General features: G+C 42.1%; 1 protein-coding gene across 2 annotated transcripts in view; it reads right to left on the bottom strand.

The window, feature by feature from the left end:
- slc8a3 (solute carrier family 8 member 3) overlaps positions 1 to 13,347 on the bottom strand; it is a 99,519-nt gene that overhangs the window by 23,052 nt on the left and 63,120 nt on the right. For both annotated transcript variants that reach the window (XM_031847325.1, XM_031847326.1), the window contains exon 3: positions 9,298 to 9,404. In XM_031847325.1, coding sequence (XP_031703185.1) covers positions 9,298 to 9,404 — 107 coding nt within the window. The remainder of the gene's footprint in view (positions 1 to 9,297; positions 9,405 to 13,347) is intronic.

Here is a 13,347-nt window from a genome sequence, read left to right on the forward strand (position 1 = left end):
AACATTTCTGCACTGTAAATGTTTGAAGCTGAAAGCAGTATTTTTTTTCCTGCTGCCTCAAAGCTGGGGTCGGTAACGTTGGAGAAACCAGCATGAGTTGGCTCGATTTACAAAAAGGATTCAACCAAATTAAATCAGCCCAGTTTTGCCAACTCTTTAACAATGAAAGTAGCATTTAAAAGTGGCTTAATCGAGCCAGACAATCTTAATCATAACCAACATAAATGAGCCGGTGCTTGTTAAAGTCCTGCGACAGCCACAGATACCGGACTTCATTCTTTTTAACTTTATTTTAATCGGCGCATTTGATGTATTGAATGCTGACGTAATGTGAAGTGAATTTCCTACATGAGCTCAAAAGATGTGAACTAAAGATAAGAATGTAATTAAAAGTTGTATTATCAGAAACAACCATGACACTTCTTAACCTATATGTGTTATGTACTAATCAGCAAGTTTCAATCAATAAAGAATTGTGGGTTCAGAGTTTTTACACTCAAACAATGCATGCTGGGAAGTCTGCTGATGGCTGGTCATGTTAATTTAGAAACTCAATTCGATCAGTTGATTAAAATTAAAAACTCATTAAGTCAATTTATGTTCATAACTTCTGAAGTGATCTGATAACAAAAACTAGAATTTTTAAATGTAATTTTCTTGAAATTAGTAAAAAATTGAAGTTAGTGACAAACGATTGATTCCACTAAATCCCTATATGATGTTTTCCAGTGTATACTTCTGTATACTTCACATACAGTACACACTACCTCCTACTTGGATTACAGTGAGATTGCCAAAACCATCGGCGGCTTCACTATGACCCACTGGCACATCCACTGGGAGATCCCCAGTGCCATCTGTAATGACTGGTGGGCTGGCGATAAGAAAATGGGCTCTTTATCTCAGCCCAATTAGGCAGCTAATTGATTCAATACCAGTCATTTAGAGTTCCTCCAGCCTCGGGATTGAGCACTTGAGCCTTTTGAACAGCCGTGAGATCCCCAGAGGCGAGGGAGTGTGTTCGACCCCACAAAGCCTGTAGATTATAATCTGTATGGGAAGAATCTTAATGAGGTAAAAGATTACATCAGGGATAAATCTGACCAAAAATCTTAAATTTATTGATGGTCACAGAGTTTTGTTGCTGGACGACAGATTTAAATTAACGAGCAAACCTATTGGTGTAGGCAATATGATAAGGTGTGTATACTGAGGTATCATTTTCAGAGCGGTTAAAGTGGCTATTTTCCAAATCAATCTATTCATTGTTAGTTCTATAAAATGTCTAAAAATAGTTTTTAAAAAATGCCCATCACAACGTGGACACAAACTGAGAATATTTGATTTTGCTTAAAAAAATTATAAATAATTATCAAAATAGTTTCTGATTAGTTTTTGTTAATCAGGTAACCTATTTACTGACTGATCTTTGCAGCTCTAATCATCCTATTGACTGGTTTAATCAGCCATATTGGATTTACAGGATGTTTGTATCAATATGATGATGTTCCTGATTTTTCTCATGAATTTCCAGGAGAGTTATGGTTCGAGGAGCCGGGGATTGAGCTGCCAAACTTGTGGCAAGAGGACGACCCGCTCTACACACCCATGTGACATTGTTTTTGTAATTTTGATATAGTGTGATTTAAAAATAAAGACAAAAAAAAAAATTTATCGACAAACCAACCAATTCATTTTAAACACTTTATCGCACATTTTAGGTTTTACGATGAAGCACAAAAGCTTTATTTTCAACCACAGGAGTCGTACTATGAACAGTGGTGGACGCTGCCTTTCATTTCTCATGGTGCTAATCCTACGCCGCCTCTAGCTCTCCATTTCACTGTTCTGAGGAAGCAAATCACACTTTCCCCTTAAACACGGAGACAACGCTGAAAGGAAGAGATTCATTTGAGGTCAAATCCGGGTTGACTGCTAACAAAGGGATGATAAGCTTGACTTTTAAAGCAACACAAAAGGCAGGTTCACGAAACTCACTGAGTCAGAGAGATATATGCAGCCCGTGACCTCAGTGAAAGGCAATGTACTGAACTCTAAGTTCAGCCGTGGTACTGTGTTCGCCTGGTTCCGTCACGACGCAGAAGACCGACTTTATTCATAAGCTAAAAAGTTAAAAGAGGTTCGTGTGGAGGCTTGCGTGAATCCTCACGTGGTTACTTCAGGTTTCATGTGATTGTAAACTAAACCTCAGAGGGACGCTGCTTCTTTAAAATGTAATCAATATTTAATAATGGTGTTACATGCGAAGCTCCTGCTCTACACAAAGACACACGTACTCATGCAACATAACATAAACAAGAAGAGAAGCTTCATAAAATCACACCTAGACACAGTGCAGAAATAATTTAATCTCAACAGTAGCAACAGGTTGTCAACCGTTATTTAAAACCCCCATAGTCACAGGTTGCATATGTTTATGAGCTGTGAGAAATAACCATTTCCATTTGGATAATTATCATGGGGCTGAATAGCTGCTAACACCGCTACCGCTGCTCTACAACTACGACTTCTGCTTTATTCCAACAATAGCAGCAGCTACTTCTATTAATAATAATGTGTTTTATTTATAGGTGCCTTTCAAGGCACTCAAGGACACCTTACAGGCACAGTTAAAAGGAAGCAGCAATGTATCAAGTCATCATAAAATCAAACAAAACAGTAATATACAATAATATATTAATTACTATGACATCTTTATCAATGCTCAGTGTAGTCGTAGCCATTGGAGACAGATTTTAAGAAGGGATGTGAAGGTGAAGACGGAGAGCAGAGCAGCTGAAGGTTCCCCATGATGGTAGTCAGGCGTTCAGAAGGTGAGTTGAATAGCACAAGAGGATCTGAGAGTACGGAAAGGTGTCTAAGAAGAAGTTTTTAGGTTGTTGTGTTTTGAAATTTTAGGTCTGCAGTTGTGTCTCTAAATGATTGAAAGTCATTTTGGTCTACAATCCTTTACAATGTTACAAACTTGGTCCAATACCTCTTCCTTTTCTATAGGAGGAGTTTAGATCAAAGGCCTTTACACACCGGGAACGTTACGAATATACAATTCGAAGAAATAGTCGCTTGTAAATATCATATGTCAGGGCTTTTATTGTGAAAGGTAAGAACAGAAGGAGTTGATCTGGGTTTTGGGTCATTGCAGAAAATAAGCTTTGTGGCAAATAAACATTTATGATACCTTTACATTTTGTTCAGCAACATAATCTTCACAAATGAACACCACTTTTATGTTTTTTGAATCATGAAGGCAATCACCAGAAGTAAAAAGCTAACATTAGGCTATATATGAACCACATAAATTGCTCCTGTAGCTGTGCCTACAGTATGATAGAATCTGAACTGTAAGTCGCTTTGGATAAAAGCGTCTGCTAAATGACTGTAATGTAATGACCTACACCACGGTCACATGAGCGTGAGTATAAACACAGTGAGCTGGACTAGTCGGCGTGGTCAAGTTTAGAAATCTCATTTAGCCACTTGTTAGCAACCGCTTTTCTTAAGACATGTAGAAGCTTACAAAATTTGCGTGGGGCATTTACTCATTAAAATCTTTTAAGCTTGTTAACCACAGACCTTATTTCAGGCTTCTAACAAAAAAAACATTCATAAAAACCCATTTTCTTCGAGAAGAGGGAAACAGAACAGCAGAAATGCTGACTCATTTCAGGATTTAGGACTCAAGCCTGCAGCGCTCTCGACGTAACTCAATCCCTTCTGCGCAATGTCATTGGTTGATGCCTCTATTCCTGGTGCAAAATCTCAGAAAAATCAACCTTCTTCAGAACAGTCTTGAATTTGCGTTCCGTGTGAAGGTATACATGCCAGAAACTACAATTTGAAAAGATATATTGACGTGCGAATTAATCACACAAAGAAAAGGAAAAAACACCCCCGCTGTGTAAAGGCCTTCAGAGTTTGTTTTCAATAAAGTCTGAAGTGATCCATACAAACTTCATCTACTGGAGTTCAGAGTTGCTTTGGCTCACCATCCCTCCACAATATGACTCACAGCTCATTTGGAGGTAATGGATATATATGTGTGTGTGTGTGTGTGTGAGATGAGGACTGTGAGAAGGACCCAGCCAAGCTCAAACAACAGCATGTGAAGTGCCCTTAGATGCCAGGAAAGCTCACTCTGAGCGAGGAGGCTGACGGGTGGCACATTTCCCCACGCTAGGCATGATTTGAATGGAAAGTGTCAGGGTGGGGGATGGATTACCGGGGGGGGGGGGGCATTAATCCTACAGCCACGCACGCATGCACTAACACATGTGGACACGCGCACGTGTTAATAAAACACTTCCAGAATTCTCACTGTCATGTTGCTTCTCGTTCAGTTTCATGCACACGCGGATAGAAGCACAATGAGGTGCACGAGGCCTCACAACACGATGTTAACGCGCCGCCGTACAAGAATGATGATGCTGCCAACGACTGCTTTGTAGCACACGTTTTGCAGTGTCATTTGAAGGTCCTACACTTCAGAGCCTAACCAACACTTCCGCTGATCTACTGATTTCTTTAGACACTTGGTCCTCCCGCTCCTCTTTTTTTCCGCATTCTGTCCATTCTTGACACGTTTTCAGCACAAGTGTGTGTACTTCAGACCTTGCCATGAGAATATTCAGCCTCAGGAAGAAGACTCATCATTTATTTACTGCATCTTATTCTGCTGAATATCCCTTACTCAGAACAAACTACAAAAATAAGTAACGGGTCATTCAGCACCGAGCAGAAATGCCAAACGTTCACTTCGTTCAGCTTCTCAAATGTGAGGATTTGTGGTTTGTCCTGACATACTATTACACTATTACAGTATTATCAAGTGAATCCTTTTTGGGTTTTGTGAATCTTTTTAGGATAGTTGTCCAATCAGGGTCAAACACATATTGTAGTGTATGTTATAATATTTCTTCAGGGAGTGCAGTTAGTGATACTGTGGGCTCCTCGGTAGCTCTGACAGCTTGGGGCGGGGCTTAGCGAAGGGTCAAATGACTCTGCAGTAGTCACAGGTATTTATCACCTCGATCTGCAGTGATGGAAAGATGACACCCGGGAGGACACGCTCATTTTCACCCCTTTTCCGTCGTGATGCTATATTACGCAAGTCGAAAGTCTTTCCGCTTTTCTAAGAATGACCAACTCTGGTTTAGTTTAAATGAACCCTTTTATTCACCGAGTTAGATATGAAAAGAAACCGCCGTTATATGTGCTCCTCACAGACTCCGCTGAGAGTAAAAAACACGACTCAAACTCAACAGAAACTAAATATAACTCATCAAAATCGTTTTTGCTAGCCTCTATACTGTTCCAACAACCACCAACTCTAGTTTGAGAGTTTGAAAGACAAACTGAATGAGTAACAGATATAAATAAGAAGTAACCACTGCAACATTCTGTTCTCTGGGTCATTTGTGACGACGAACGTGACCCACCAGCGAAAGGCATACTCGTCTGCTGCCAATGACAAAGGAGTCTATCGATTATTTGTGTCTGTCTTTTCGTTGTTTGAGAAGAAAAAAGTGTATAAGTGTTCATTTTGGTGGAAAACGGGTCTTTGTTTAGCTGACTGATGTCAAGTGAGAGTGGAAATGTTGGCACCTGCCCAAATGAACCAAAAGAATCAAAGAAATGTATCACCGCTTGAATAAAACTCTTCAAACTCATCATGGCAGGGACATCAACATGTCTCCAGAATAAAGTCCTGTACTGCCATGTGCAGACTTGGAAGTGCCTCTCACTCTGGCTCTGCAGTGTTGTGTTGCAGCAGCAGCAGCAGCAGTTGAGTGGCCACCTCACCAGAGGTGCTAATGGTATTGACCACTTCAGTATGTTAGAGAAGGGCATAGCTGGAGCCGGCAGTAAACAACTCCAGACTGACAGGTCGGGGTGACTGTTGGCTTGATTGCTTTCATTACTCACACACTGTCCAAAGTCAGACCTGTCGCCTTAGGACCCGCTCACATCTGCCAGCTTCTGCTATCAGCATCCCAACAAATCTGTAAAAAGTTACAATAAGTGATGCAACTGCTCGTAATACATAAAAAAAAACATCAGAGAGTTAAAGTGAGATCTGAGAATTATTTTGGTGCTTCTATTTCGGTCATCTATAATAGAGAAATAATCTGTAAAAAAAAACAAGTCTTTTGTTGCATAGTGCTGTTGATGGAAAGGCTGCGACGGAAAATGGAGCAAGGCTGTTAAATATGAAAAGAAAAGCCAAATAAAACAAAGACTCTCATAGAATATTCATCAATTCTGCTCCTCCACTCCGGCTTTAATAAGGAGAAAAACAAACCCAATCAGCCCCACATCAGCGGTTATGAACAACAATATAATCGGCACATTATATATGAAAAGTGAGAAATTATCATATCATTCACATCACTGCGATCCAGCAGCACCTACTGTGGCAACAGGAGAATATATTTAACCCCTCTGCTAAACACCGGCTCGCCTTTTCTATTATTTCGAATCAAAGCAATTCCATCAGCACGAGCACATTCATAAAAGATGATCCTGCTTGGGAAATAATGCAGAAAAGCTTTTTCATTACCTCCTCATCATATATGGATCACACATTTATTACCCTTGATCAAACATTCATTACCTCCTGCATTAAAAAAAGAAAGTCCACGTATTACTCATTGTCAACACTGTCTGCACTTTCATTAGCGCCACAGTTCTGTTGTCATCTTTCTGGTGTCAGAGTGAGAAACATTCTGATCAGATTGTGCAATAAATATGCACAAATACGACGACAAGGAAACGGGTGCAAAGGTGTTTCACTGTGTCCCGCTCCATGATGACAGAAAAAAACAACCTCAACTGGATGTAGTTTGAAATACAGTGTTTCGTATGTATGTTACGTCTACATATACAGGAATCCCAGGATGCTCTGAGCTCCTGGACCCAGAAATAACACACACACACACACACAAGGCTTCACTTTATTTTCCCCGTCAGGGTATGACCTCAACAAAGAAGCTTTGTTTTTGATCTCTTCAGACTAAACCTGGCCATTGGCATGTGTCATCCTTAGCTCCAGCCGTCGTTACCTATCTCCATCTCTCCCTCCGTCGGAGCAGATACCTCTCTCTTCCTACGCTTCCTCTACACCTATTCTGTCTGTAACAATCCTGACTCGTGTTCGGTGCACTGAACTCAACAATCCCGCTGCAGAAACCTGCGACGGCTGCCAGGAATGAAGAATGGCATGTGTGTTTGCATTGTATGGTTCTTTTTTTTTTGTGAGTGACTGTTTCACTCGTTAAATGTGGACTGAAAAATATTTCTGGAGGATTTTCGGGGTTACTAGGGAGAGACTGCAGGCCGAATCAACCAGTAACCACTGCATATATGTTCTCACAAGGGCAGGAAAATCTCCTCTTGGAAGAATTCAGAACACACTTACATTCTCATATCTGAATGTTAAATATGAGGCTCCAGCTAGCAGACAGCTTATGTAGCTTAGTTTGTCAAGGCAGCAACCACTGGGGGTCTGAAAGGTGAAGCCAATTTGGAAGAGCCTTAAACTTGCATTCTTTCTATTGACCAGCAGGGGGCGACTCCTCTAATTGCAAAAAGAAGTCTGATATACGTCTCATTTGATTTATTACCTCAGTAAACATTGTAAACATGAGTTTATGTTCTCAATCGCTAGTTTCAAGTCTTCTTCAAAACAGAATGATGTTCATTTCGTAAATTATATTCCCATTAAGAGTAAAATAGATAAAGCAGGGTATGCTTTAGGGCGGGGCTACCTTCTGATTGACAGGTCGCTATAACGACATCTGGGAGTTGTCCTGGTTCTCGTCTTACAACTTTAATCCTTTCACAGCGTGTTTTCAGTTCATGAAAGCTTTTTGGTTGCCTAAAGCGTCCGGTTGTACTTAGCTCCACCCTATGTGTCACTTCTGGTCGCAAATGAACAAGATGGCGGGGGCCAAGACGACAAAAGTTGTTTGAAATAAATAGTTAATGAATATGCCAACCAATATAATAAGACATTTTGAATGCAATTGTGCATTTGTCTGAGTATATATGCATCCGTTAACATTCAATTTTACGTTGTAGACATTTAGTTTAGCTCTTGTTCAGAGAAATAAACACCTAAGTTTAACATCCGAGTTTACTGATATTACAAACAGCTAAAAAGAGCTTTCGTGTGTGTTTACCAGCGTGTGTGTGTGTAAAATCTGCACCGAAGCAGGAAGAAAATTTAAAAAAAAGAAAACCGAGAAGCATCATAGAGCAGCAGAGGGGTGTTTGGAGTGATGCAGCTGTCACTCATAAACACCTGCATAGTAACTCCTCTTCATCATGACTCTTACTCTGAGAACACAGGGAGCCGGCGCAACTCAGACAGCGTTGCCAGACCCAATAACATTCTGCACCCTCCGCACCAGCTTGTGAGCCTCTCCCGTCGCCTGGCCTTGAGCATGGTTAGATAACACCGCATTAGATAACGGTGCACAAAAAGCCTGTTGGCGTCTTTCAGCAGACATTAACAACAAGAAAATAAACAAAACTTATGATGAAAACTCACTCTGATTTGAATACCTCCGCGTCCTACTTTTTTATTTCTATATCCACCTTGCTGCAAAAAAAAGACGCCTAAAGACAAGCTCGGTGTGCAGTGGAATACAATCGTAACAATACATGACCTCAATATGAGCCGCACAAGATACCATCAGGAAAAGGAGCTTGTTCAGAAAGTTAGACTTTCAAACAAACTATTAAATTCAAACAGTCCTGTGAGCTACATGGTCTTATAGCAAAAAGTAAATCAATAATCTCATTTCACCAACAGCAATTTGCTTGTATTTTTCACCCAAGCAGGCGCATACTTAAAAATAGCTACTAGACTCTGCATTTAGGTAAAACGTGTCTTTACATGATAATGGCTGTACTTGCTCCGTGGAGATGGTAAATGATAGCAGCTCCTAGACTTTCTGTTCTCTTTTTATGCAGATGAAGACATCGTCTGGGGAGACTGTCATTATGATGGTGATGGAGCGTTTGTGGTTTACGTTTTAGGTGTAATGCGAAAGCGTGAGACGGAGAGTCCTTGGGTGCACGGCGGTGTGTGTGGAAGTAGAGGGAGGCGGTGGTGGATACAGCAGAGTGAGAGTTCAGGTAAAAGAAGTGGACAAAGACGAGACAAAGAGGCCTGGGGAGGGACGGAGGCTACTAACAGCGAGAGAAAAGACACTGACAACGTGCGAGAGACAGAGAAAGTGATAAGAGAAGAAGAAACAGGTTCAGTTACCGCACCTTTCTGCAGACTCATGTCTACCATGCGAGGCTCGGCCAGCTCCAGGAAGAAGTTCTTGTTTTTCTCATACTCCTCATCGTCAATAATTTTCACGTGAATGAGTTTGCTGCAGGAGGAATAACAGGAGGGGGGGGGGGGACAGGAAGGGGGTGTTGAAAGGAGAGGGACAGAGAGACAAGAAGAGAAAGGTTAATTTGCGATGGAGGGACACAGGAAGTGCACTGTAAGTAGGATTAATAATCAGCATGGAAGAAAGGTTAGGAGGTGAAAGGTCAGCTTGCCGTGGACCGGGCCTGTCCATCACCGCCTGAGCTCACTGGCTGCCACGGGCATCATGACAACCGCATTTATCACGGAGGGCGAAAAAGCACTCGATGGCAGTGAGGATAAAAGAACACAATGGACTGAAAACAGCAGCATGTAATCAATCAGGTTGTAAAATGTGTAAACGGACATTTCACAAGGGCAAAAAGGTGAGCGAACGATAAATGAAAGAAACTGTCGCTATCTAAATCGATTTTTATGGCTCGATGTTTCAGTCAGAACACTTTCAATGAGACGGCTGGCTGGACACTGCGAGGACTCCCCACCTCTCCAGGCACAGACGAGGCAGATAAGAGAGAAGCAGCTTATTGCTGAGTTTATTGCTCCGGTTTGAGGAGAACACCCCTTTAATGAAGTCAAATGTCTGGAGGGGTGAGGCTCTTTCTCTGGGAAAGAGCTGCGTGTGACATCATTTCACAGAAACAGCTCAATATGGCACCTCAGCCCCGGTGGCGCTCTCGCCACTGATCGCCCTAATTGATCTTTTTAAAGAGTTATTGACAGAGTGCAGGCAGTTAAGTGGTCAGTAGGTACCCAGATGTCTCTGTGCCTCGCCATATCACAGCGGGAACTCCTCGAGGAATAGCCGTGTTGAATTCAATTGGACTCGTGCAAACGACAACAAACCGACAATGCTCAAGACAAGCCATGACACTCGCTGCATCCGCTCTCTTAGGCCTCAGAAAGCATTACCTGCAAGCAGCAGACAAATCAACAATAGTCGACAGCGGCGCAGCTAGCCCTGAAATAGGGATGACATACTTTGTTACGTGTCTGACATCTCATGGGAGGACTCTTTTCCTCCTCATCCAAGCAAAAACGCAATTTCTACGCATGTTATTTAGGGAGAGTATTTGGAAAGCAGGGGTTCAGCTAATAAAATAAGTGGCACTGCAGCATTCATAATGGATAGCTGCTCGTGTATCACGTATAGAGTCAAAAAGCAGCTCGTTCTCTGACATCCCGCTGATGTGCTTCCAGCACCGTGACATATAGCGTGGCTTGTGCCAGTCAAAACCCTGACACACACACACACACACACACACATCACAAACTGTCTGCTGTCATACACTCGCACAAACACTGCACACACCATGTGTATAAAACCATTAATCCGAGCATCTGCAGAGGAATTAAAACGCATTTCTTTAGCTGCAGTAATGCATAGTTAAATCCCTTTTTCTGGCCGGTGTACATGTAGTTGTGGATGTGAATCATGCTACTATAAGATCCTGTTAGCACACTACAGACAGCAGAACAATCTGTCTCTCTTTCTCTCTCTTCATATCCCAGCGGCAGGGCTTTCCTCAGATTGCTGGGCGAGATGTCTGCAGTGCTGGAAAGACGCCTTGTTTTTTTTCACCAGAAATGAGAGAGGAGGAAGCACTGGAGTCTAATGGACAAGTGGGATCTGGCAAAGACACGCCGCCTGGCTGTGGTTGGGTACAGCTCTCAGGCTTGACATGCATGCAGGCACGGAGACAACACACGTCGCCTTGTAAATTACTGCACCACCAAGCAGCCACGTGCTTACCAACATGGCCGATTAACCTGAGGGGGAAATAAAGCTGCCCCTTTCCCTTTTTGTGCAGTGTGCAGTTTTTTTTTTGCTGTGTGCTAATTTGATTAAAACTGACGGTCTACCATTTTGTTGCACACCCTCTTTAAACCTGCAATAATGGAATGTATTTGGCCAATATAGGGCAGCACAGCAAACCATAAAAACAACATTGACATATAATCACCTTATTGTATGCTACTTAAGGTATTGTTTGCAGCATTTTCTTGAGAAACAATGTCTTGACTGATACAATCACAATCGTTTGACCCACTAGAAGTGTGTAGTTGTGTCTGTATTGGCAGAGACCCTGCCCTCTGCCTGTATTCTCTCTTTTCTTATCATTTTGCTGTGGTTGGGATGTTTTTGGACGTCAGCAAAGAGCTTTTGGGCCCCACATGGGTGTGAAGAGCACAGGGTGTGTAGCCCGTTCCCATCCCAAGTCGCGACTGTCACGCATCCAATACCGAGGCACCCTTCAGCATCTATGATATAAAGCGGTGGCGTCTGACGACCAATGGGTTGGCCACAGCTACAGGATTAAACCTGCGCTTCCGCTGCATTCCTTCAAAATCCGGCATCTTCCCGCAGGGTTGTGCGGAGCTGTGGGTGTGTTCTACAGCTTGTTTCCTGCTAATGTCCCCGCCCTTTCTTCATAAACAATCTTGCTGCTAGAAAATCTATGTTCTCTCTCTCTCGCTCTCTCTCTCTCTCTCTGGCCAACTCTAAATGCTGCGTGTTTACAAACAGCAACCTACAATGCTACATAGTATACTCAATATGGCTTTTAATATCGCCAACAAGTTAGCAAGCAGTAATATCTTTACACATCCAGCAGATACAAGATTAACAATCATTTGAAGTAGAGTTTGTGCAATAGTCTCAGTCCTTTTAGTACTGTTCATGGTCTCCACGAACTCCTGAGGTAAACATCCGGTTCTTTAGCTGCTAAATTCTCCACCATTTTTACAAGTTACTTAGTCTGTCTGCAGTTTGTTGCTAGGCAGGGAGCAAACGGTGAGTTTATCAAAGCTTTTGGCAGAAAGCGAATGCCTCCTGCATCTGTAAACGATGCTGATGCGATTGAAGCAGCGAACCAGTGAACCGAGTAAAGTAATGAACCGAAAAACCAAAACAATGAGCTGAAAGATGCTAAAGCGCTACGTAGAGCTGAGGAGAACTGCAGTCGGTTGATAACTATCTGTGGGTTTGTCACTACGACTGATCCCTTTCACATTATACATAATTTCTACCATTGTTGATACCAAAATATTAACTAGCGCAGCTAAAAGACAAGCCTCAAGATTGAGTAATAGAGCACAGCCTACCTGGCCTTAATCATGTCAACTGATATTGTGCTTTTGTGACAATAAACTGTCAATTAAATTATAGCACAAACCAGTTGACATGCAGCGTTCTGGGATCCTTGGGCAGCTGCATGCTTACTAACTTAATAACAATATCTGAGAGAATAATCAACACCTTCGAAAGATCTGACACCATTTTAAGCTCAATTAGATCTGATTCTGTAGTTTGGATGTATAACCCTAATTTGACAAGGGTCCTATGGAAATCAATAAACACCAATCATGTAATAATCAATAGGCATGTTTGCATCATGGAAATATTTGAGCAGCTGCACAGCTCACCAACGTATCGCACCTCTGTGTGATATTTCTCTGGAGCTTGACGACATAAATTAACTTGTCACCTACATTTTACACTCCGGTGTTCCACTTCGCCCAGACTGAGCTACAGCACCTGTAATTATCAGTCCTCGTGATATACGGCAAGTTAACAGAGCTGCTGTGGAAATTACAGTGTTTCTGTAATTTGAATAGAATGTGACAGACTGTAGTTGTAGATTGTTTCTACTTGACACCGCAAAGTTAGATTTTCAGTACATCTTATTTCATGTGTTAAGAATGAAATACTGAGATCCAGACAAGCTAGCGTAGGCTTCGCCTGTGTTGTTTGTTTGAGATGACACTTTCAAGTTGTTGCTTTGAGCCATTGTGACGCTGTAGTAAATATTCCCACATGCCATAAAGACAGCCTGCACTAGCATGTCATTCATAAACACAAGGAAGATACTGTACAGTGGCATACATATTGACAGGGGAGGGGGGGGGGGGGGGGGGGGGGCGGCAGCACAGCCGGGCGGCCG

Source organism: Anarrhichthys ocellatus, unplaced genomic scaffold (assembly GCF_004355925.1).
Source record: "Anarrhichthys ocellatus isolate YVR2014 unplaced genomic scaffold, GSC_Weel_1.0 scaffold7, whole genome shotgun sequence".
Lineage (NCBI taxonomy): Eukaryota > Metazoa > Chordata > Actinopteri > Perciformes > Anarhichadidae > Anarrhichthys > Anarrhichthys ocellatus.